General features: G+C 39.0%; 1 protein-coding gene across 1 annotated transcript in view; it reads right to left on the bottom strand.

Moving 5' to 3' along the window:
- Nucleotides 1-26612, bottom strand: part of LOC106877214 (phosphatidylinositol-binding clathrin assembly protein LAP) — a 162746-nt gene that overhangs the window by 76181 nt on the left and 59953 nt on the right. Inside the window, exons 3-5 of the mRNA XM_089343179.1 lie at nucleotides 13844-13919; nucleotides 13093-13146; nucleotides 509-559 (exon numbers count right to left, since the gene is read on the bottom strand). Of these exons, the coding sequence (XP_089199305.1) occupies nucleotides 509-559; nucleotides 13093-13146; nucleotides 13844-13919 (181 nt within the window). The remainder of the gene's footprint in view (nucleotides 1-508; nucleotides 560-13092; nucleotides 13147-13843; nucleotides 13920-26612) is intronic.

Genomic DNA, 26612 nt, shown 5'->3' on the forward strand with positions numbered 1-26612 from the left:
TGACTGAAGACTGGTGGACCAGGAGGCGACACCAGGCTCCAATCTGATTTGGCAGAGTTTCTACAGCTGGATGCCCTTCCTAACGCCAACCACTCCGAGAGTGTAGTCGGTGCTTTTTACGTGCCACTGGCACGAAGGCCAGTCAGACGGGTACATGCTCGAAATGGTGTATTTTATGTGCCACCTGCACAAGGGCCAGTCCAGGGGCACTGGCAACGATCTCGCTCGAATGTCTTTTCACATATTAATAATAATGGTTTCAAATTTTGGCACAAAGCTAGCAATTTTGGGTAAAAGGTAAGTTGATTACATCAACCCCAGTATTCAACTGATGCTTATTTCATCAACCCCCAAAAAGATGAAAGGTAAGGCTGACCTCGGTGGAATTGGAACTCAGACAAAATACTGCTAAGCATTTTGCCCGGAGTGCTAATAATTCAGTCAGCTTATTGCCTTAACAACAACAACAACAATAATAATAAATAACAAATATGTCTGCAGCACCTACCTTGCTTGATTGCATGAAAATCTGGAGAGCCTGGGATAGGCTGTTGCGGAGCTGAAACAGAAAAACAGAAATGAAATTTACTCAAAATGGAATTAACAAAAATAAAAAACAAAATAAAAAACAAAAATTAAATTTACTCAAAAATAAAAAACAAAAATTAAATTTACTCAAAAATAAAAAATTAAATTAAAAAAACAAAATAAAAAACAAAAATAAAATTTACTCAAAATGAAATTAACAAAAAAAAACAAATTTTAAATTTAACATCAGCAACTACAAAAACAATATTCTAATTAATGCCAGTGTTAATTATTAAAAATAAGCCTGAAATTGTTAAACCTTTTTGTTATCATATTTCTGTTGATTACACTGCTTTTTATTTCGATTAATTTTGAAAATAATCTTTTATTTTTTTACAGGTTTCAGTCATTAGACTATGTTCAAGAATTTTAGTCACACAAACAAACCCCCAATACATATTTTTTTGAAGCCTGGTACTTATTCTATCAATCTGTAAACTGAACCGCTAAGTTACAGGGACGTAAGCACACCAACATCAGCTGTCAAGCAGTGGTGGGGGACAAACACAGACAGAACCACACACACACACACACACACAAGACACCTGAGCTGGTGTCCTGTAAAAGACACCCACTAAACTCTTGGAGTGGTTGGCGTTAAGGACATTCAGCTGTAGAAACCAAACCAGACTAGACTGGAGCTTGATACAGCTCTCTAGCTTGCCAATTCCAGTCAAACCATCTGACTCATGGCAGCATGGAAAACAGATGCTAAATGATAATGACAATTATACGATGGGCTTCTTTCAGCTTCCATCTACCAACACAATGGAAAGTGCAAGGAATGTTAATACAGTATGTGGGGATCGGACGATAAACATAAGCCAGTGTCAATGGTGGTTCCAGAAATTCTGAACCGGAAACTACAGCCTAGAAATCAAGCCTCATCCTGGAAGATTTGTAGAACTCAACGAGGACATCCTGCAAACCTTGGTGGAACAAAATCCCATTGTAACTGTTGAGGAACTAGCAGAGAAGCTTGGATTTGGTCATTCAACCAGTCATCAACACCTGAGTGCTATCAGGAAAGTCAGCAAATTGGGTCAATGGGTTCATCACAAACTTTCTGAGTCTAATCGCGCACTGAGAGTGAATGTGTGCTCTTCTTTGCTGTCACGTCTCACAAATGAACCTTTTTTTGGACCAAATAGTGACTGGTGATGAGAAATGGGTTCTCTATAAGAATGACAAACGCCAAACACAGTGGGTAGGGAAAGGAGAAACAGCAGCACCCCAGGCTAAAGAAGGTCTTCATCCACGTAAGGTGTTCTTATCTGTTTGGTGGGATATGAAAGGTTTCATCCACTTTGAACTTTTAAACCCAAACCAAATGATCACAAAGGAGATCTGCTACAAAACATCTTGACCATCTTTAGTTTCAAGATGAAAGGTGTTCTTCCATCAGGATAATGCTCGGCCACATACAGCAAGGATGACATTTCAAAAGCTGGAACAGTCTGAATGGGAAACAATGCCCCACCTACCATATTTGCCGGACATTACCCCTTCTGATTATCATTTATTCTGCAGTCTTTAAAATCGTTTGAACAGAAAAAACGTGAATTCTGCAGGCGAGGTCAGAACAGTACTAGAGGAATATTTTTCATCACTGGCAAGTGACTTTTGGAAGAGGGGCCTTGCAAGTCTACCAGATAGATGGCAGAGCATTGTAGAAAATGAAGGAGAGTATATTTTAGATTAAAAAAGAACTTTTGTTTATCTTAATTCTGAAAGATAAAAGTATAAAAAAAAAAACATTATTTATGGGATGACCCAATATATATATATATGTATACATATATATATATATATATATATATATATATATATATATATATATATATATATGTATGTATATATATATATATATATATATATATATATATATATATATATATGTACATACATACATATACACACACATATCTATAACAAAGAGATTATATTTATTTTTTGTGGCTTTTTGTAGGATTTATATGTTTTTATTTCTGTTTTGTTTTAGTATCTCTCAGACATTAATTTCATTACAATCCACACAATATTAATTGGATGCTCATTATTGATAAGAAAATGAAAATAACGAATTGGTTTCCTCTGGGAAAAGATATTTCATTACTCTTTTCAGGAATTCTGAGTCTGAAGCAAAATAAAATATGGAACACGATTTACATTCAAGATTTTATTAAGTTCCTTATAGGACCACATTGAGATTCGAACCTGGGACTGTGTCTGACAAACTCATTGACAATCTTTTATCTGTTACTGGTTTCAGTCTTCAAACTGGACCCATGATGGGGCACTGTCTTGAAGGATTTAATCGAATAAATCGACCCCATTATTTATTTTTAATGCTTCAAAATGATACAAAGAACCAGAGAGAAACCAGTTGGAGAACAACAAACAGGGTGTATTAGTATTATTTTAAAGCTTGATACTTATTCTATCAGTTCTATTTGTCAAACTGCTAAGTTACAGGGAGGTAAAGAACTCAACACTCATCAAGTAGTGGTAGGTGACAAACACAAACATCCATTTAGGATAAAAGAGTACTCAATATCATAGTAGAAATTAATAATATTTTATTTTGGTGGAGATTTCTTCTTGTTACTCTGAGTTTCACCTATGGGTGATAAAGAATCTTCAACCAAGTTGAGTCACAACTTGCCTGACGACCTTGTGCATCTACAAGTGAAACTCAGAGGAGTGAGTGAGTGAGTGAGTGAGTGAGTGAGGAGTGAGTGAGGAGTGAGTGAGTGAGGAGTGAGTGAGTGAGGAGTGAGTGAGTGAGTGAGGAGTGAGGAGTGAGTGAGGAGTGAGTGAGTGGATGAATGAGTAGTGAGTGAGTGGGTGAGTGAAAATTGATTGAGTAGTGATTGAGGAGTCAGTGAGTGAGGAGTGAATAGTGAGTGAATGAGAGAGAGAGAGAGAGAGAGAGAGAGAGAGAGAGTGTGTGTGTAACATGTGTGTAACGTGTGTGTGAATGCACACGTGAGTGAGGGAATGTGTGTAAGTGCATGTGTGAGTGTGTGCTCATGTGTGTGTGAATGCACATGTGAGTGAGGGAATGTGTGAGTGCATGCATGTACATGTGAGTGTGTGTGTGTGTGTGTGTGTACAGGAGCATATGTGTGTGTAAGTGCATGTGTGAGTGTGTGCACATGTGTGTGTGAATGCACACATGAGTGAGAGAATGTGTGTGTGTGCTTGTGTGTACGCATGATAGAGCATGCGTATAAGCATAAAGATATGCATATGTATATGCATTCAAAATGTGTATGCGTATAGTTGTGTGAGTGCACATGCAGCTTTCGCTTGTACATTGTTACAAAGGTCAGTGACCAGTAAAGTACAGCTGCAGCAACGGTAGCAGCAACAGCAGCAACAACAACAAATGACACTTTCTCTCAACAGTCTTATTCTGACAATGTCACATTGATAAATAAAGCCATAACCTGGCACTGGTGAGTTTAGTCTCTCGTGTGATCACGTCATCTGCTAGAAATAGCAGCCAAATCAGACCACACTCTTAGAAAAAGAAAATAGGAAGGACATATTGAAGAATGTAGTCACAGATATACCAAACAGGTTCCATCTAGGGATGTCTTAGATGTGTTGTTGTTGTTGTTGTTGTTGTTGGCACTCCGTCGCTTACGACGTCAAGGGTTCCGGTTGATCCGATCAACGGAACAGCCTGCTCGTGAAATTAACGTGCAAGTGGCTGAGCACTCCACAGACACGTGTACCCGTAACGTAGTTCTCGGTGGGGGATATTCAGCGTGACACAGAGTGTGACAAGGCTGACCCTTTGAATTACAGGCACAACAGAAACAGGAAGAAAGAGTGAGAGAAAGTTGTGGTGAAAGAGTACAGCAGGGTTCGCCACCATCCCCTGCCGGAGCCTCGTGGAGCTTTAGGTGTTTTCGCTCAATAAACACTCACAACGCCCGGTCTGGGAATCTAAACCCCGATCCTATGACCGCGAGTCCGCTGCCCTAACCACTGGGCCATTGCGCCTCCACCTTAGATGTGTAATGTCTGGATAAAAGATGGGTTGGCCAGATCTGGAACGCTTTTGATTATAGGTCTGCTGAATTGAAGTTTACCAGGGCTTAAACCAGGCCTGGCCAACTCGAATTACATTGCAGGACACTTTAATCACAGAAAATTTTTTGAGGGCCGCTTGTATACTGACAGAATTGAGAGCATTTTGCTTTCTCATGCTATTATTACAATAATGGTGGAGGCGCAATGGCCCAGTGGTTAGGGCAGCAGACTCGCGGTCATAGGATCGCGATTTCGATTCCCAGACCAGGCGTTGTGAGTGTTTATTGAGCGAAAACACCCAAAGCTCCACGAGGCTCCGGCAGGGGATGGTGGCGAACCCTGCTGTACTCTTCCACCACAACTTTCTCTCACTCTTACTCCCTGTTTCTGTTGTGCCTGTAATTCAAAGGGCCAGCCTTGTGACACTCTGTGTCATGCTGAATATCCCCGAGAACTACGTTAAGGGTACACGTGTCTGTGGAGTGCTCGGCCACTTGCACATTAATTTCACGAGCAGGCTGTTCTGTTGATCGGATCAACTGGAACCCTCGACGTCCTAACCGACGGAGTGCCAACAACAACAACAATTACAATAACGAATGAATGGTTGTTGATTCAACATGAAATATTATCATTGCAAAAACAGTAGTATCATTCTTTTTTACTTTTCATTAGAATCTTTAATTTTTGATAAAATTTTTTAAATGTGTGTTTAAATAAATCCATTTGAAGAAAGTATCAAGCGGGCTGCAAGATAATAGTCTGCAGGCCACATGCGGCCCGTGGGCCTCAGGTTGGACAGCCCTGGTTTAAACAGTAAGGAAGAACACACCAGAAAATATAGTCCTACATACACAATGTCTGTATGAAAGATAGGATGGTCACATTTGGAATGCTTTTGATTATAGCCCTGCTGAATCAAGGCCAGCCTGGATTACTCAACGAGGAGGGACACACAAGAAAATATAGTCCTAGATACACAATGCCTTAATAGAAGATAGAATCAAGGGCATTCAGATATCTCAGTCAAATGTAAATCTTATTTATTCACACTGATTTGAATGTATCATACATTACCCGGTAATTTTAAAATTTTGATATGTAATTGTTTCTTTTTAAATGACATTGTATGGTATGTGTGAGAGGCCAGATCTAGCTAGTTTGAACATAAACAGGTACAAGTTTGGTGAACTTTGTGGTTGAAAAGTTGGAAAAAAAAATTACTCAAAACAACACCTAAAATAGCACCATCTGTGAGCAGACATTTGTTACCAGTCGAATTCTGCACTGAAGACCTGTTTTCATTCTAATTAGCTGATCTAATTTTAGTTTGACCAGATTTTTAACAAGGGGCTTTGCCAACTCCTGCTAAATCAGTAAATCAGGAATTTGGCTGAGCATCAAATTTGAAATTAAACTAAAGAACAACAGTCTGAATGGGTTAAGAGATTCAGAAAGAAGAAATGATATTGATAATTGTATATGGATAAATATGATATTGGTAACTGGATATTGGTAAATACAACACTGATAATTAGAGGTCACTTTCAAACGAAAAATTAATTAATGAATATATTATCATATATCTATTTTAACCTCCATCATCATCATCGTTTAACGTCCACTTTCCATGCTAGCATGGGTTGGACGATTTGGGGACTGGCAAGCCAGGAGGCTGCACCAGGCTCCAATCTGATCTGGCAGAGTTTCTACAGCTGGATGCCCTTCCTAACACCAACCACTCATTTTATATCTCTCAAAGTTTCTAAAAACTTCTTATGACAGACACAAGCATGGCTGTATGATAAAGAAACTCACTTTGCAACCACATGGCATTGGGTTCAGTCTCACTGCATAGCAAATTCTATAGCACCAGGTCAACAAATGCTTTGTGAGTGTATTTGGTAGACAGAAGCCCATCAAGTGTGTGTGTGTGTGTGTGTGTGTGTGTTGCCCTATCATCAACCACAAGGCAACCAGTGCAAGTTTGTTTATGTTCTTGTAGCTTAGCAAAGGTGGCTGATAAAATAAGTAACAAGAGTTGAGAAATAAGTAACAGAAGTCAATTCGCACAACTAAGCCCTTCAATGTTGTGCCCCAGCATGGCAGCTGTCAAATGATTGAAACAAGTAAAAGATAAAAGTTGTATACAAAGCCGTTTTGAAAATGAGGAAATAGAAAATAACGAACCTGGAGAAACAGCCAACAGACAGACATCTGACTGGCTCCCCATGCTGGTGACACGTAAAAAAACACCATTCGAACATGGTCGATGCTAGTGCCACCCAACTGGCTCCTGTGCTGGTGGCACTTAAAAAGCACCTTTGAAACATAGTCGATGCCAGTGACGCTGGACTGACTCCCGTGCCAGTGGCATGTAAAAATCACCATCCGAACATGGGTGATGCCAGCGCTGCCTGACTGGCTCCCATGCGGGTGGCACATAAAAAGCACCATCCAAACATGGTTGATGCCAGCGCTGCCTGACTGGCTCCCATGCTGGTGGCACATAAAAAGCACCATCCGAACATGGTTGATGCCAGCGCTGCCTGACTGGCTCCCATGCGGGTGGCATGTAAAATGCACCCACTACACTCTCAGAGTGGTTGGTGTTAGGAAGGGTATCCAGCTGCAGACACTTTGCCAGATGAGATTGGAGCCTGGTGCAGTTTACTGTCAAACCGTCCAACCCATGCCAGCATGGAAAACAGACGTTAAACAATGACGATGATGATGAATCACGAGAAACTCTGGATTTGATGAAGAAATGGAAAAAAAAAATCTCTGAATCAGCTGAATTATGGACAAGATAGATGTAGCAGAATTGCATAAAGATATTTGAAGGAATCAATGAGAAGACATCAGAAATCACAGCATGAATATCACTGAAACAACAATTCAGTGAGGAAAAGAATTTAAAACTATTTTAAAAGGAAATATTTCAAGAGTTTCTTTGGCAAGTGACTTGACATACATCAGAAATTGTGTTGATGACCTCATTGCAGAAGTCTGATCCCAATTTTTGACATATGACGAAATTAATGAAAAATGAATGAAATAGAGTTTTGTTCCGGGGGGGGGGGGTTTATAATTTGTGTGTGTGTTTTTATCCTTTTTATCTTAGGTACATGCATGGCTGTGTGGCTACAAAAAGCTTGCTTCTCAACCATGTGTTCTTGGGTTCAGTCCCATCGTGCAGTAGCCTGGGCAAGTATCTTCTACTATAGCCCCAGGCCAACCAAAGCCTTGTGAGTGGATTTGGTAGAGAGAAACTCTATCAAAGCCCATCGTGTGTTTGTTTCTGTTTACTCTTGTCTTAACATCATGTGATGATTGAAAATAAGCATCACCATCATACAAGTGCTGTTCTTCATTTACTGTCAACCAAGGTGAAATATTACCTTGGAAATAATAATAAATAATAATAATAATAATATAGGCGCAGGAGTGGCTGTGTGGTAAGTAGCTCGCTTACCAAACCACATGGTTCCGGGTTCAGTTCCATTGCGTGGCACCTTGGGCAAGTGTCTTCTACCATAGCCTCGGGCCGACCAAAGTCTTGTGAGTGGATTTGGTAGACGGAAACTGAAAGAAGCCCATCATATATATGTATATATATATATGCATATATATATATATATATATATATATATATATATATGTATGTGTGTTTGTGTGTCTGTGTTTGTCCCCCCATCATCGCTTGACAACTGATGCTGGTGTGTTTACGCCCCCGTAACTTAGCGGTTCGGCAAAAAGAGACTGATAGAATAAGTACTAGGCTTCCAAAGAATAAGTCCTGGGGTCGATTTGCTCAACTAAAGGCGGTGCTCCAGCATGGCCACAGTCAAATGACTGAAACAAGTGAAAGAGTAAAGAGTAATAATAATAATAATAATAATAATAATAATAATCCTTTCTACTATAGGAACAAGGCCTAAAATTTGAGGGGAGGGGACTAATCGATTACATCAACCCCAGTGGTACTTAATTTACTGACCTCGACCAATAATTGTTCAAGTCAAACTATTGACCAATTATATATAAACTATTCATAAAAATAGAATGTGACCTTAAATGCAGATGTGACCCTAAGGCACAGGGGTGACCCTAAGGCACAAGTGTGGCCCAAAGGTGTAGGTGTGGTCGTGTTGTTAACAAGCTTGCTTTCCAACCATGAAAGGCAAAGCTGACCACAGCAGGATTTGGACTTAGAAATTTAAGAGCCACAACTAAATAGCACAAAGCATTTTTATCAATTGCTCTACCGAGTCTCTGTAGTAACAGATAAGGTGTAAGTATGGTCCAAATTCGCAGGTGTGGCTGTGTGGTTAACACACCTGAAATATAATAAAGGGCCATGACTAGCTAGCACATGGTATTTTTATCAGACGCTCTACCGATTCTACACAGTAACAGATAATGACAGATTTTAAAAAATGCATGAGATTTTGTTCAAATTCATTACACTCACTAGTTTCTTGATTACATTTAATTAACTTATTTAGTCGTGTTCCTCTGCCCCACACTCATTTTTCACCCACTCGCCTACACAAACACACACACACACACACACACACACACACACACACATGCATGCACAAATACACAGACAGATACATCAAGCTTCAGTGTTCTGCAATGAGATGCCACATTCAAACAACACTGTTGCTTTTAAACAATTTTCTTCACATTGTTGCTGTTGTTGTTGCCGCCGCTGCTGCTGCTGCTGTTGTTGACATAGCAATTTCATTGATTTTCCTCTCACAAGATAGAGTCTGGAATTTTAAATCCAAAGCAGTTTTCTTTATAGATGTTTTTACACCATTATTTCAGCATTTATTTGAAGGAGTTGGTTTTACAGATCACTTGAAAATAAGATACGATGTTTCACTATCGAGAGGGAGAGAGAGAGAGAGATAGTCTAACAGAATTAGAGAGAAGGGAAGAGGGAAAGAGGGAGGGAGGGAGGAAATATTTACCCAAACACCTTAATTTAACAACAAACCAACAAAAGAAACAAGGAGCCTCTACATGTACAAGACCCACTAGAAATAATTGCCAGATCTCCCTGAAATCAAATAATGACACACACACACACACACACACACACAGAAAGAGAGAGTGAGATAGAGAAATGACAGGCTTCTCTCTGTTTCCAGCCCACTCACATGGTTTTGGACAGCTCAAAGCTATAGCAGAAGACACTTGACCAAGATTCTCAATTCCAAATTATTGGAAAACTTCCTTCCTTCATACATACATACACACAACCATACATATATATTTAAATAAATGAATGACTAAAGAACAGAGGTTACATAATCACTCTGCTCTGGGTGCACACTTATCTATAGCAGAAACGGCAGTAAACTAATGAACATCTTTTCATAACACTCGTTCTTTTGTCATTCGTTGATATTGCACTCTGTACTGAGCTGATGTTTTACCACAGAGTAGACGTATATTTAGTTCTAACAACTAATTGATCATATAATTTATATATGCATGTATGCACACACACACACACACACACACACACACACACACACACACACTGCACCCAATCTCCTGCAATCACTTTCCTTCTTTCTTCTCCTCCTCCCTCTCCTCTTTCACTCACCCCTTCCCAACATGCTTGTTATTTCCACCATCTTTTTGCATTCTTTTATTTTTTTTCTGGTTAACCATTTGTGTCCAAAACAACAAGACACTTTCCCTTGTGCATGAGCACTGACCCTTAATACAACATTTTGTGCTCATCGCCTAGTATATTACTCTTTCACTCTTTTACTTGTTTCAGTCATTTGACTGTGGCCATGCTGGAGCACTGCCTTTAGTCGAGCAAATCGACCCCAGGACTTATTCTTTGGAAGCCTAGTACTTATTCTATCGGTCTCTTTTGCCGCACCGCTAAGTTACAGGGACGTAAACACACCACCATCGGTTGTCAAGCGATGTTGGGGGGACAAACAGAGACACACATACATATATATATACATATATATGACAGGCAGGCTTCTTTCAGTTTCCGTCTACCAAATCCACTCACAAGGCTTTGGTCGGCCCGGGGCTATAGTAGAAGACACTTGCCCAAGGTGTCACGCAGTGGGACTGAACCCGGAACCATGTGGTTGGTAAGCAAGCTACTTACCACACAATACATATATTCATCCACAGGTACAGGCTATCAGACAGATGCTAATCAGAAGATTGTTTTATCAAAGACACCTATAAAATCCACAAGTATCCATGGACTTTTTACAATTTCAAAGAAAAATAAGAGCTAGTCCTTATATTACAATAATTTACAATTGTTCCATTGAAATTTAGTTTCATGAATATCAGAATTATCCTGTATCTCTTGTTTCGGTCATTAGACTGTGGTCATGCTGAAGCAACACTGTGCCAAACATTGAATGAACATAAAGCCTCGGTAGAAAACCCTCTGCATTCACTGGACCTCACAGAACTATACTTAAACATTAAACTTTATGGTACAAAACTAACAACAGTCAAAAAAAAAAAAAAGAGTGCAACCATTGGACACAAGTACATACAAACACTGAAAGAAATGTGATTGGATTTGGTAGACGGAAACTGAAAGAAGCCCGTCGTATATATGTTTATATATATATATGCATGTGTGTGTGTGTATGTATGTATATATATATATATATATATATATATATATATATATATATATATATATATGTATGTATGTGTGTGTGTATATGTTTGTGTGTCTGTGTTTGTCCCCCCAACATCGCTTGACAACCGATGCTGGTGTGTTTACGTCCCCGTAACTTAGCGGTTCGGCAAAAGAGACCGATAGAATAAGTACTGGGCTTACAAAGAATAAGTCCTGGGGTCGATTTGCTCAACTAAAGGCGGTGCTCCAGCATGGCCATAGTCAAATGACTGACTGAAACAAAATAAATATATATATATATATATATATATATATATATATTCAGACTGGAGCCTGGTGTTGCCATCCGGTTTCACCAGTCCTCAGTCAAATCGTCCAACCCATGCTAGCATGGAAAGCGGACGTTAAACGATGATGATGATGATATATATGCACACACGCACACACAAACAAAGTATGCATGAGTCTGAACACATATATACACATGTTTAAGTGTGTGTGTATGTGTGTGTGTGTGCATATGTATGTGTGTTGGGAGGGCTATATATATATATACAATTATTTTTATCTATTGCTATTTTTATCTAACAAAATATTAATATCAAAGGGGGTGGGGATAAAGACGATGAGAAAGGAAAGGTGCCGTCGAGATAATAAAAGGAATGGTTGAAAAGTGCCCCCACCATGTGACATGAGAGATGGTGGTGGTGGTGGTGGTCGTGGTGGTGGTCGTGGTGGTGGTCGTGGTGGTGGTTACTGCATACGAGAGAGTGTGTGTGTGTGTATGTGTGTGCTCATTAGAGTCAGTGATTGGTGAGTGAACCATCAGATGGAGTGTCGACTATCTCCACAGCAGATCAATTAAAAAGTGCAGTAATCTAATACGGTGGTCAGGTGATTGTGTGTGTGGGTGTGTGAATGTGTGTGTGTGAGAGACACATGGGTTTTAGTGGAGAGACGTGCCTCACACAGGCTGGAGAGACAGAGAGAAGGAGGGGTGGTCATACAAGTACAAGTTACACATCTGGTGACTAGCAGTGGATGGTAGTGTTCGTCGATGATATAGGTGAATGGTAGTGGAGGTGCTCTGCCAGTGGCTACCATTAGCGGCATTGATTGTCATAGATTTTATTTAGCCACAGGATGACCATGATTGAGCAAACCTATAATCAAAAATATTCCTATTATGAGAAAGACTAGGTCAAGTCTTTCTCTTGGACATTATGCATTGACTCCTATAAGACAGCAAGCTGGCAGAATCGTTAGAAGGCTGGACAAAATCCTTAGCAGTATTCTGGGTTCAAGTTCAGCCAAGTCAACTTTGACCTTCCAAGGTCAACAAAATAACCATCTACTGAATACTGGGATCAATATCATTGACTTACCCCCTCCCCTAAAATTGCTGGCTCTTTGCCAAAATTGTAAACCATTTTGTGTTGTTTTCTCTACAGCAAGAAATCTGTTCTTGTTCCTTCTTTGATAATTTAACACTTTGCCTACAATGGAAGTCACCATATTCTTAATATACTATGATTTGTACCTTAGCAGTTTGGCATAAGAGATCGGTAGAATAAGTACCAGGCTTAAAACATAAGTAGTGAGGTTTTATTTTGTATCACAAAATCCTTCAAGGTTGGGCCCCAGCATGGCTGCAATCCAGTGATTGAAACAAGTACAAGATATAAAAGAAATGATAAGACTAAGATGATTGGTGTTACGAGATGAGAGTGCAAATGCTGGTTTGCACCAAAGATCTAAATAAACTAGGGCATTTTCCTGTTGCTCTAAGTAGTGCACTGTTGAGTTACCTTGTCTGATGAGGGCATAAAAATCGGGGTTGCCAGTTAAGTTTTGTTGTAATGCTGAAATTAAAATAGATTGTTGTGAAAAGGAAACTGCTAAACAAAAATAATAAAAAAAAACAATGATAATGTCCTCCATTGCACCATTTATGAATGTTTCCAGTTCAATCCGAAATCCAGGCAGTGAATACACAGTTGTAAAAGAACTCATTCTTTCCACCATATATCCAGCTGTAAAACCTTGAGCAAGTGTCGTCTGTTATAGCTCCAATCCAACCAATGCTTTGTGAGTGAATTTGGTAGATGGAAACTGAATAGTAGTTTGTCATATGAGTGTGTGTGTGTGTTCATCACATACTATTTGACAACCAATGTCTGTTTGTTTATGTCCCCATAACTTAGTGGTTTGGCAAAAGAGACTGATAGAATAAGTACCAGACTTTCAAAAATATAAATACTAAGGTCGATATGTTTGATGCCTGCCCCAGCATGGCCACAGACCAATAGCTGAAACAAGTAAAAGATAAATGAACACACATTCCAAGGGCAAGTAAGCTAAGCTCTTGGCCATTCAACCATCCTTCCTTTTAGATTCAAAAGGAAATTTCTGCAGACAAGATAAAACAGTGAGAGATGGTAAGAGATTTCTGATTTGTTGTCAGAGTGAAAGGAAGGAAGGAAGACTAAAAAAAAAAGAAAAAAAAAAAAAAAAACAAGGAAAAAATACAAAAAGGAATTGTGTAAACAATATATTTACCTTGCACCCCGCTTTTATCCAAGAAACTGTTCAGGTTGAATGAGCAGTTGTTTGAGGCCAAGTATTGTGTGAAACGCTGAAATTATAAAGTAAAAGTTTAAATAATAATAATGATAATAATAATAATAATAATTTATTTCTTTATTGCCCACAAGGGGATAAACATAGAGGGAACAAACAAGGACAGACAAAGGGATTAAGTCGATGACATCGACCCCAGTGCGTAACTGGTACTTAATTTATCGACCCCGAAAGGATGAAAGGCAAAGTCGACCTGGGCGGGATTTGAACTCAGAACATAAAGACAGACGAAATACCGCTAAGCATTTCGCCCCCGGCATGCTAACGATTCTGCCATAATAATATTAATAATCTTTTCTACTAAAGGCACAGGGCCTGAAATTTTGGGTGAAGGGGCTAGCTGATTCCATTGATCCCAATCCTCAACTGGTCCTTATTTTATTAAGCATGAAAGAATAAAAGACAAAGTCAACCTTGGCCGAATTTGAACTCAGAACATAAAGGCAGATGAAATGCCACTAAGCATTTAACATAGCATGCTAAGGATTCTCCCAGCTTGCCACCTCGAACAATAATAATAATAATAATAATAATAATAATAATAATAATAATAATAATAATAATAATAATAATAATAATAATAATAATAATAATAATAATAATAATAATAATAATAATAATAATAATAATAATAATAATAATAATAATAATAATAATAATAATAATAATAATAATAATAATAATCACCACCACCACCACCACCACCACCACCACCACCACCACCACCACCACCACCACCACCACCACCACCACCACCACCACCACCACCACCACCACCACCACCACCACCACCACCACCACCACCACCACCACCACCACCACCACCACCACCACCACCACCACCACCACCACCACCACCACCACCACCACCACCACCACCACCACCACCACCACCACCATCATCATCATCATCATCATCATCATCATCATCATCATCATCATCATCATCATCGTTTAACGTCAGCTTTCCATGCTAGCATGGGTTGGACGATTTGACTGAGGACTGGTGAAACCGGATGGCAACACCAGGCTCCAGTCTGATTTGGCAGAGTTTCTACAGCTGGATGCCCTTCCTAACGCCAACCACTCCGAGAGTGTAGTGGGTGCTTTTACGTGCCACCGGCACGAAGGCCAGTCAGGTGGTACTGGCAACGGCCACGCTCAATAATAATAATAATAATAATAATAATAATAATAATAATAATAATGATAATGATACTTTCAAATTCTGGCACAAGGCCAGCAATTTCGGAGGAGTGGGTAAGCCAAGTAAATCAAGCCCAGTGTTCAACCGATACTTTCTGATACCCAGGAGAAGAATGAAACGCAAAGTTGAACTCAACAGAATTTGAACTCAAAACACAAGACAGACAAAATGTCACTAAGCATTTTGCCCAGCATTGCTAATGACCCTGCCAATTCGCCACCTTGCTAATAATAATAATAATAATAATAAATGCCTTAACCCTTTTGATACCAACCCAGCTGAAACCACCTCTGACTCTGTAGTACAAATGTCTTATTTTCATAAGTTTTGAATTAAAATCTTCCACCAAACCTTAGTCACAATTTATGCTCCTAACATTAGCTTAATGATAACTGAGTTACTTTACTAAATTCTTTGTTATATTTAAAATTAATTGAAAGAAACACAGAGCATCTCAAAATAAATGCAGTAATGAAAGGGTTAATGCAATACCAGACACTGTCTTCCATGGCTTCAGAGACTACAGCAAATATATTGCTCAATACCACAGATTTGCTTGTCAGTTGTTTGACCTTACCCAGTTGAGCATGCCCTTTGGTGGTTAACAGTATGTGCATCTCTGATCACAAGCAGAAGTAGTGGGGGAGCATCATAGCCATATGCTGAGAGGAATTCTTTGGGGTTTGAATAATTCGCCTCAGGAAACATATGGTTGGGAAGCAAACTTCTTCAACCATACAGCCATACCTGCACCTGCACTCACAAGGGTGTGATCAGCCTAGGGCTATAATAGAAGACACTCACCCATGGTGCTACACAGTGGAACTGAACTCAAGACCACATGGTTAGGAGGCAAGCTTCTTTAACCACACAGCTCACGTTGCTGCTACACAATAATTACAGACGTTAATTAGTGTTGCACTTTCCAAACGGAGCAGAGTGGTCAATCAATGGCCAAACCAATGGGGGGAAACATCGACAGCACACATTCATTTCGCTGGAACTAATGTTTAAATATATTGCAGAAACGAGGAAGATTGAAATAATTTATGAACATTCTATATATAGACTCAGTCTCTGTGTGTAAGATCGCATACAACCGACTGCTGACTGAATGAATATGTAATAAGTCCATCAGAATCAACAATGCTTATTCTATCTATTCCTATTGCTTCTAAGTTTTAACTATAACAGGTCGTACAGGCAGCAATCAATAGGAAAACAGGGGGAAAGAAAAAAAGAAACTTATTTTATATATATATGTATATATATATATATATATATATATATATATATATATATATGCGCAGGAGTGGCTGCGTGGTAAGTAGCTTGCTTACCAACCACAGGGTTCTGGGTTCAGTATGTGTTAATCCCCATGCACCCAGTCTTTGTGGACATCCTGTATTGTTGTTATTGGCACTCCGTCGCTTACGACGTCGAGGGTTCCAGTTGATCCGATCAACGGAACAGCCTGCTCGTGAAATTAACGTGCAAGTGGCTGAGCACTCCACAGACACATGTACTCTTAACGTAGTTCTCGGAGAGATTCAACGTGACACAGTGTGACAAGGCTGACCTTTTGAATTTACAGGCACAACAGAAACAGGAAGTAAGAGTGAGAAAAAGTTGTGGTGAAAGAGTACAGCAGGGTTCGCCACCATCCACTACCGGAGCCTCGTGGAGCTTTAGGTGTTTTCGCTCAATAAACACTCACAACACCCGGTCTGGGAATCGAAACTGCGATCCTATGACCGCGAGTCCGCTGCCCTAACCACTGGGCCATTGCGCCTCCACTTGAAGTTACTTAAATAAGTATTATTCACAGTTTGTTACTTTTATATACATATACATATATATATATATATATATATATATATATATATATATATATATATATGCATTGCCATGCTGCTACTAGCATTCAACATTGTTTATTATCAATGACCTCTCTCTTTCTCTCATTGAAAGATGGTACCAGACAAAGAGCCAAAAGGTCATTGATTAAGCATCATTACATCACTGACATTATGTTGTGTCTATAGCTTGAACACTTAACTATCAATAACCTTCCAAGTCCACCTCGCTCAACTGTTCTTGGCTGTAAGCAATGGCAACAGCAGTTCGTCAGCCTGAAGTGTTAAAATCAATTCCTCTCGTGAGGAAATTTACTGGCATTAGTCCAGTGTTCTATCCAGGAGAACATTTTATATCTCATCTACTTGTTTAGGGCTACTATTTATCTCAAGACACATTGGATCTACAGCAAGAAATCTCTAAGGCGCAGACTGGATCATCATCATCATCATTATCATTTAATGTCCATTTTCCATGCTGGCATGGGTTGGATGGTTTGACAGGATCCTCTGAGCTACAGAGTTGTGCTGAGCTCCAGTGTCAGCTTTGGCATGGTTACATATGGCTGGATGCCATTCCTAATGGCAACCACTTTACAGAGGGTACAGGCTGCTTTTTTTTTTCATGCCATTGACACTAATGAGACCATCAAGAATCTTACAAGACAGAAAAAAGAACAGAAAAGACCCCACCACCACCACCACCACTGACTAAGAGGTGGTGGAAGTGGAGATTGAACATGGGGAGGGACCTTTATGCCAGGTGCTGAGAGGCTAAAATATGATAGCAGTACAAGAACAATTGTCTTGTTACAGTGGAGATACAAGGCTGCCCTACATTATATAAGGATGTGAGTAGCTAGGAGAAAAATAGAGATTTTAGTGATGGGGTGCCAGAGCAAACTCTCAAGGTACAAGAAGGTGAACATGAGAGGATACAGACAGTGGAACAGGGGGGAAGGTAAGTATGGGTGGCATCATAAGAGAGAGAGGGGAGATTCAGAAAACGATTATAATAATAATATTTTTTATTATAAATGTTCTTGACATTTTTTTACTTTACACATAAAATATTCTTTACATTCTACTGTTGTTTTATTGCCATTTATTGATGAGTATTATAAATTTTATAGGTAAAATATCTTTCTGGCAATGAATTACGATTTATAACATTGCTACTATGGGAAATTATTGCTCTGCTTTATGAGTTTTCGCTCTACGAGTGGTTTCCAGTAGCAAATTGACTCGTTTATCGAAGGATTACTGTAATCTGTTAATCTATCAAACAATACTGGCTGGACATGTTTACACAGTAAACAGGAATAAAAAAAAAAGAAAAACATCAAAACAAGTGTTTTTAGTTTACAAAGATGACATTACATGTCAAGACACGTCAAGAAGCCTCAACATGCTTTCATGCTTTCATAGTGGACTGTAAGCAAATGACACTGGTAGTGAAGCCATTTTCACCACCAACAAATTAGTGCAGCAAGCTGGTAGAATCATTAGCAAACCAGACAAAATGCTTAGCAGCATTTCTTCTGGTTTTATGTTCTGAGTTCAAATTCCACCAAGGTCAACTTTGCCATTCATCCTTTCAGGGTTAATAAATTGACTACCGGTCAAGCACTGGGGTCAGTGCAATCAGCTTGCCCCTTTCCCCAAAACCCAAAATTTCAAGCCTTGTAATGTACATCAGATCGAGGATGGGAAGGATGACTTCCCTTTGCAAATACCGACAGGGCACAGAAAGTGTGTCAATAGCCAGCTGGAGGAGATGTTCTCCTGGGGCTAAAAGCAACAGTAACATTCGCCCTTAGGGTTTAGCCGCATTTAAGTGGCAAATATACTTCACGTTGTCGTACAGTTACTGTTTATACCTCGTTCAGAGATTTAACATAATCATTATCATTATTATTAAAACAGTGAGCTGGCAGAATCGTTAGCATGCTGGGTGAAATGCTTAACGGCATTTTGTCTGTGTTCAAATTCTGATGGGGTCAAATTTACCTTTCATCCTTTTGGGATCAATATAATAAGTACCAGTTGAGCACCGGGGTCAATGTAATCGACTATCCCCTGCCCCAAAATTTCAGGCCTTGTACCTATAGTAGAAAGGATTATTATTATTATTATCATTATCATTATTATTATTTTAAATGTTAGTGTTTCAAGTACACCCAGAAAGTTCAGGACACATCTCAGATTTCTCCTGATTTCTAGAAGTAAGCACTCCACCCTCTGAAATACAATATTTCCTGAAATTCTAACACAATGCACAAAAAGAACTTTGGTTTCTGATGACAATAACCAGAGAATTTCAAGAGTGAGTGAATGTCTGTAGTGTTCTTCCTTCCTTCCTTCAATTATTTATATATTTTTGATTAAACCATGTTGAGGCTAAACCTCTCATAGAAGACAAAGTCTGTCTGTAAAATACTTGCTTCTGATTGGCTAAAATACCCAAATTTTGCAAATTTTAAAGGCTAATAACTTTTTAATAATGAATTTACAGGGAAAATGAATTTCATTTTCATAATTAGTATACAAAATTTAATCCATATACCAAATTTGAAAACAATTGGAACAAAATTGTAGACAGTGATGATAACCACAAAGATCCCAATGCCTTTTCCATTTTGTCTATTTGGACCAGTGGAGACGCAATGGCCCAGTGGTTAGGGCAGCGGACTCGCGGTCTTAGGATCGTGGTTTCGATTCCCAGACCGGGCATTGTGAATGTTTATTGAGCGAAAACACCTAAAGCTCCACAAGGCTCCGGCAGGGGATGGTGGTGAACCCTGCTGTACTCTTCCACCACAACTCTCTCTCACTCTTACTTCCTGTTTCTGTTGTGCCTGTAATTCAAAGGGTCAGCCTTGTCACACTGTGTCACGCTGAATATCCCCGACAACTATGTCAAGGGTACACGTGTCTGTGGAGTGCTCAGCCACTTGCACGTTAATTTCACGAGCAGGCTGTTCCGATGATCGGATCAACTGGAACCCTCAACGTCGTAAGCGACGGAGTGCCAACACACACATTTGGACAAAGAGGCTGTCTGAATTACACAAATTTGAGAGAATGTAAGAATTTCATAGCATACCACCCATGGTTGGTCTTTATATAATTAAGACATCACTAAAGTTCCTAACTCAACACTCCCTAAATTACAGTTTAGAAACCATATCAAGAGACAGACAGACAGACAAAGAAGAAACAATACACGAGAGATTGTGGATAAAATGCTTTAGTGAGTGGGTCATTGATGGTCAGATGGATGACCGTTTGGGGGGAAGGAAGTAACACAAGGACTATTGTTGATGTTGTTGCTGTCAACACCGGTAGTATGTTAACAGCACTGTGGCTAACATTCAAGTATTCAAGTGCATTGATGACTGACTAAGGATGATGTATTTTCTGGCTCTAAAGAGAAAATCTATTATTTGGGATACAGTTTCAACAATGTTGTTATATACATCAGGGTCGCTATTACAAGAGATGATCAAAGATCATAAGTGGTTGGATGAGTAATTTAAAAAATTTTGGTGAAATTTTGCTCTTTGTTCTAATGGTTTTGTTAGAGGAAGAGCAGTGACTAGGATAATTTATCAAGTGCTCTGAGTCAGATGGGAAGAAATTATTTTCAAACTAGACAGATGGTCTGAAAGTTGGCCACAGAGTTGACTCTTCCAGGTGGGGGTGTTCAACTAAAAACTGGATTCAGTCTTCCACCCTGAAATAGGAATGGTTCCCCCAGCTCCCATGTAGTAAATTTCACTTATAAGGCTTTGGTTACCTCAAGACTATCATAGAAGTCATTTATTCAAAGTTCTGTACAATGGGAGTGAAGCTGAAACTGTATGCCTTACTTTCTAGCATATAAGTCAAATTTTTCGGACCAAAATTTACAGAAAAAAGAGATCAACTCACACATCAAGATGTGTGTGTGAGATCATCGTTTTAACCCTTTAGCATTTAAATCATCCATATCTGGCCCAAAATATTCGACCTGTTTCATGTTCAAACTGACTAGATCCAGCCTTTCACACGTACCCTACAATGTCGTTCTAGAAATAAACACTTACATCATTGAAATCTTGAAGCTATGAGATAACACATGATTAATTCAAAACAATGTGAATAAATAACTGTTATATTTGACAAAGTAATCTGAATACTAAAGGGTTTTAAACTGGCCATATCCTGCCCAAATATTCTACCTGTATTATGTCCAGACTGGGCAGGTCTGGCCTCTCACACCTGTTCTACAATGTCACTCAAAAAATAGACAAATTGCATCATCGAAATCTCAAAGCTATGGGATAATGTCTGATTAATTCAAAACAATGTGAATAAATAAACATTACATTTGACAGGATAATCTAAATGCTAAAAGGTTAATGTCTACTTTTCCATGCTTGCATGGGTTAGACTGGATTCGTTGAGGCAGATTTTCAACTCCATCCCAGATAAACCCTGATCAAGCAGATCTATGACCAAGGTCATTCCAGCTATGACCATCCCATCTTTTTAGACATATATTATTGCACATTATTATCCTATATGTCCATTCTCTTTCCGAAGATGCTAAGGGACGTGTGATTTTTAAGGAGATTTAGCTGTTATTTTTAGCAGGTCAGGTGACTGCATAGAGGCTCCCCTCTTATTAGCTAATGGTTGTTATGGTGATGGTGTTGATGGCAATGGTTGGTGTGTTGCTCTCCTGAAATAACTGTAGAAAATGTTGGTTGTGTAACAGGCAGTCATGTGATAAGAGTCATGTGACTGGTCAGGCAACTGCACTGGAAGCCGCCCCGCATCTCCTGCAACACACACCAACCTATCCACCCACACAATATCACACACACACAGAGAAACAGAAGATAACTGACATTTACAATAAGTCAATAAATGATACAAGACAGAGAGAGAGAGAGAGAGAGATCGGAGAGACAGAGAGAGAGATTGGAGAGAGAGAGAAAGAGATTGGAGAGAGAGAGAGAGATTGGAGAGAGAGAGAGAGCTTGCTATACTTAGCTCTGGTCTGGATGTGATACCATCAATAGGCTACCATACCACTTTTATGAACTAGAAGATCAATATACATACATACATATACCCAAGTGATAAAACCTGTATACACACATACACACACACACACCTGAGGCGTTTATGTGTGTTTGTACACAAGCATAGATGAACGCAAAGATATTACATACATTCAAGCAAACACACTACATATAAATACACACTACATATAAATACATACTAGATACACAGACACACACATTACACACACACATGCATGCGTGCATATTACATGCACATAGATACACACATTACATACACAAACACACAGACAAATACATACGTATTACATACATATAGGCACACAAAAATACATATTGTATACACATAAACACGTAAACACGTAACACACATAAACATATACACATATTACATACAGAAAGACACACAAAACATACACACACACACACAGCCATGTATGTATAAATCCAAAATCCGAGTGGTAAAGCAAAAATATTTGCGGTAAAGTTGTATGACTCTGTGACATGGACATTCAATTAACAAACTACTTTTAAGATTGGCTAAAGATAATTAAGAAGCTATTATAAATACAGACTTGGTTGTGTGGTAAGAGGTTTGCTTCCCAGCTACATGGCTCCAGGTTTAGCACCAGTGTGTGGTACCTTGGGCAAGTGTCCCCTACTATGGCCCTGTGCCAACCAGAGTTTTCTGAGTGGATTTAGTGGACAGAAATTGAAAAGAGGTGAGCGAGCTGTCAGAAACGTTAGCACGCCAGGCGAAATGCCTAGTGGTATTTCGTCTGCTGTTACGTTCTGAGTTCAAATTTCGCCGAGGTCGACTTTGTCTTTCATCCTTTCGGGGTCGATAAATTAAGTACCAGTTGCGTGCTTGGGGTCGATGTAATCAACTTAACCCTTTAGCGTTCAGATTAATTTGTCAAAAGTAACCCTTATTTATTCACATTTAAAAAAATTTATCTGATATTATTTTGTAGTTTCAAGATAGGAAAGATGTAATTGCTTGTTTTTAGAATGACATTGCAGGGTAGGTGTGAGAGGCTAGTTCTGGCCAGTTTGAGCATAAAATGTGTAGAATATCTGGGCTGGATACAGCCGGTTTAAACACTAAAGGGTTAATCCCTTTGTCTGTTCTTGTTTGTCCCCTCTATGTTTAGCCCCTTGTGGGCAATAAAGAAATAAGAAACTGAAAAGAGCCAATCACACGTGTGCGTGTGTGTGTGTGTGTGTGTATGTATGTATGTATGTGCGTGTGTGTGTGTATGTATTTTGGGTCCCCTTGTCTAAACATCATGTGATAGGTGTAAATGAGTGTCGCTGTCATTCAAGTAGTGTCACTTGTTTTTAATATACACTCCAAGGACATATCTGGCCATGAGGAAACACTGCATTGCTTGGAAACATAAGGGTTGGTGACTGGAAAGGCATCCGGCCATCGTAATTCTACCCTAAATAAACTCCGTCCAACCCATGCAAGCATGGAAAAGTGTACATTAAATGATGAAAGAAATCACACACACACACACACACATACACATACACACACACACAATGACTCTTCAGTGCCTCATGAATGTAAACTAAGCATAAATACACCCACACAACAGCAACAATGATGCTATACTCTAAAACTTGAGGACCGTTTAAAGAGACAGCATTCTATCTCTGGTTTCACAGTCTTGAGCAAATGAGAGAGCAATCTCTCTTGGATGCATAACATTACATTCACACACACATACACAAACTCTATCTCATATCTCATACCTGAATATGATAACTGTGTCTATCTTTGTGTGTCTTTTTGCATATGTGAATGCACAAATACTGTGTATAATATACGGCGTTGGCCTGATTGTTTTATAATCTCCTCAATCAAACCTATTAACTGCCTGACATTGATAATGTCCCAAGTGTACTAAACCCCTCCTTCCCGCTCTTTCTCTCTCTCTCTCTGTATGTATCAGTATGTGCGTACATATATATATATATATATATATATATATATATATATGCATGTATGTATCCGCACACACACAAAGTTAAAGTAAATCTCAACAACATATTCTGCACATGGAGCACTAAAGATCTGAAGTAGAATAAAACATACAATGAGATAATCAAAGAGAAAATATTCCTTAATAAAACAGTAAGGTTCATAATAATCTTATTTGTTCATCCCCTGAAGTAATGTGGGGGGGGGGGGGGGGATTCTGTACGTGTTTTTACATCATTGAGCATCTTCAGCAACACTGTAAGATTTAAGCCTTGTCATAAACTGGCTGGTGATGTAGTGAACAAACAAACTAGTTGTGTAAGCAGAGTGAGGGTGCATGGCCTACTGTTTCAGGTGTTGCACTCATGATCACAAGACCATGGTTTTGATCCCCCCAGAGCAGGCAGTGAGTCATGTTCTTGAGCAAAGCACTTCACTCCACTCAGCTCTAAAAGAGTAATCCTGCATCAGACTGGAATCCCGCTGAAGGAGAGTGTTGCAGCCTTGATTACTTATAAACCCAGAAACTAGGTAACTAACTCTGTGAGTCCTAGAACTTAAGACAGTAATTTCATCAACATCATCGTCGTTTAACGTCTGCTTTCCATGCTAGCATGGGTTGGACGATTTGACTGAGGACTGGTGAAACCAGGAGGCGACACCAGGCTCCAATCTGATTTGGCAGAGTTTCTACAGCTGGATGCCCTTCCTAACGCCAACCACTCGGAGAGTGTAGTGGGTGCTTTTATGTGCCACCGGCACGAAGGCCAGTCAGGCGGCACTGGCAACGGCCACGCTCAAAATGGTGTATTTTATGTGCCACCCGCACAAGAGCCAGTCCAGAGAACTTTAAGAGTATAAACTCAATTCCCTATCCGAGGTACCTGGAGAGATGGCTGAATTGGCAACAACAGTGATAGGGTCCAAGAGAGTCTGTAGGGACCAATAACTTCAATTGTCATTAGGGAAGTATTTTTTTTTTTTTCACTTTTCACACTAACCAATCTTCCTAACACCTGCAAATATTTGGGCTTTTAGGGGTTACAAAATACTTTTTAAACCATATTTTTTTTCCTGCAGTCATAGCATTTTTAAGCATGTGTATAATTTTACACTTTTTCAAAGAATATAACAGATGTATGTATGTATATATGCATAGATTGTTTGAAGAAGTGTACAGATTTTATATATCAAGAAAAAGCGGGTAGTCAGAATTTTGGATAATTATTTATTTAGCACTTTCTTCTCATTTCAGAGAATCATCGGCAATGATTTTACAGAAAACTTATGCTTTATATACGTGTGTGTGTGTGTGTGTTAGTTGAAAAAATCTGAAGTTGAATGGGGAAGAGAATATTCTTACTGATGAATCTCTGTGTGTGCATGCGCATGAATAAGTGTGTAACTATGTGTGTGTGTGTGTGTGTGTGTGTGTGTGTGTGTGTGTGTGTGTGTAGAGTGAATTTTTGGAGGTTTGGTTAGAGGGAAAAAAATGAAGAGAAAAAGAAAGATAAGACATCATATGACTGTTGTATATGAATGTCACCATCATATAAGCAGAGTCCATTCCTACCTTCCATAAAATATGTTTAGCCATGAGTGATCTTCTTTGGGAACAAGCAAGGGTTGGTGACAGGAAAGTTTTGTGTGGCTAGAGAAAACCTACCGCAACAAATTCCATTAGACTCACACAAGCATAGGAAATGAACATTAAAACAATGATATATACACACACACACACACACACACACACACTCATAATATAACACAGCAACTTATATATTGTCTGTTATACAATGCAGTCTTTGTTTTTGCTTTTTTTGTTTTTTTTTTGTTTCAAGTTGTTATTTTTTTAAAGATTGTAAGGGGTGATTTAGCTGCTATTTCTACAATGACCCAAAATGGAACCAAATGCTACTTGAAGAATAAACAAGGTTGTAAATACAGATATAATATCAAAGAGCTGAACTTATTTACTTTCAAGTGACACAAATTCATGTCACATCATAACATATAAACTGATATATGCTTGTTTTGATATTTTTAAATAAACTTGAGAAGTGTAACTGTTGTTGTTGTTGTTGTTGTTGTTGTTGTTGCTGATATTGCTTAGTTCCAGGTCAACAGTGATAGAGCAGGTCTATGTGAAAAGGCTAATCATTCCAAACATAGCTACTTCCACTTCGGTTTCTTCTGTTATATCTTTGTGTTCCCTGTTTTCTGACATAATGTATCTCAGTTTACATCATCCATTCTTCAAATGTGTGATATCTGTTCAACTTTTTAGCATTTAAACCACTTATGTCTAGCTCACATATTCTTCTGTTGTATGTTTTATGTTCAAGGCAGCCAGATCCAACCTCTCGTACCTGACTGCTGTATCGCCAATAGTTATGATGATATCTTTTTGAACTATAACCATGTAGTAACAATAAAACACATAACAAAGCAGGGTAACAACAACATAACAGAAACTGAAAAAAGCCTGTTACATATATATATATATATATATATATATATATATATATATGAGGCAGGGGTCTTTGTGTCTGTGTTGGTCCTC

The sequence above is a fragment of the Octopus bimaculoides genome, chromosome 27 (genome assembly GCF_046866305.1).
Source record: "Octopus bimaculoides isolate indiv1 chromosome 27, ASM4686630v1, whole genome shotgun sequence".
Lineage (NCBI taxonomy): Eukaryota > Metazoa > Mollusca > Cephalopoda > Octopoda > Octopodidae > Octopus > Octopus bimaculoides.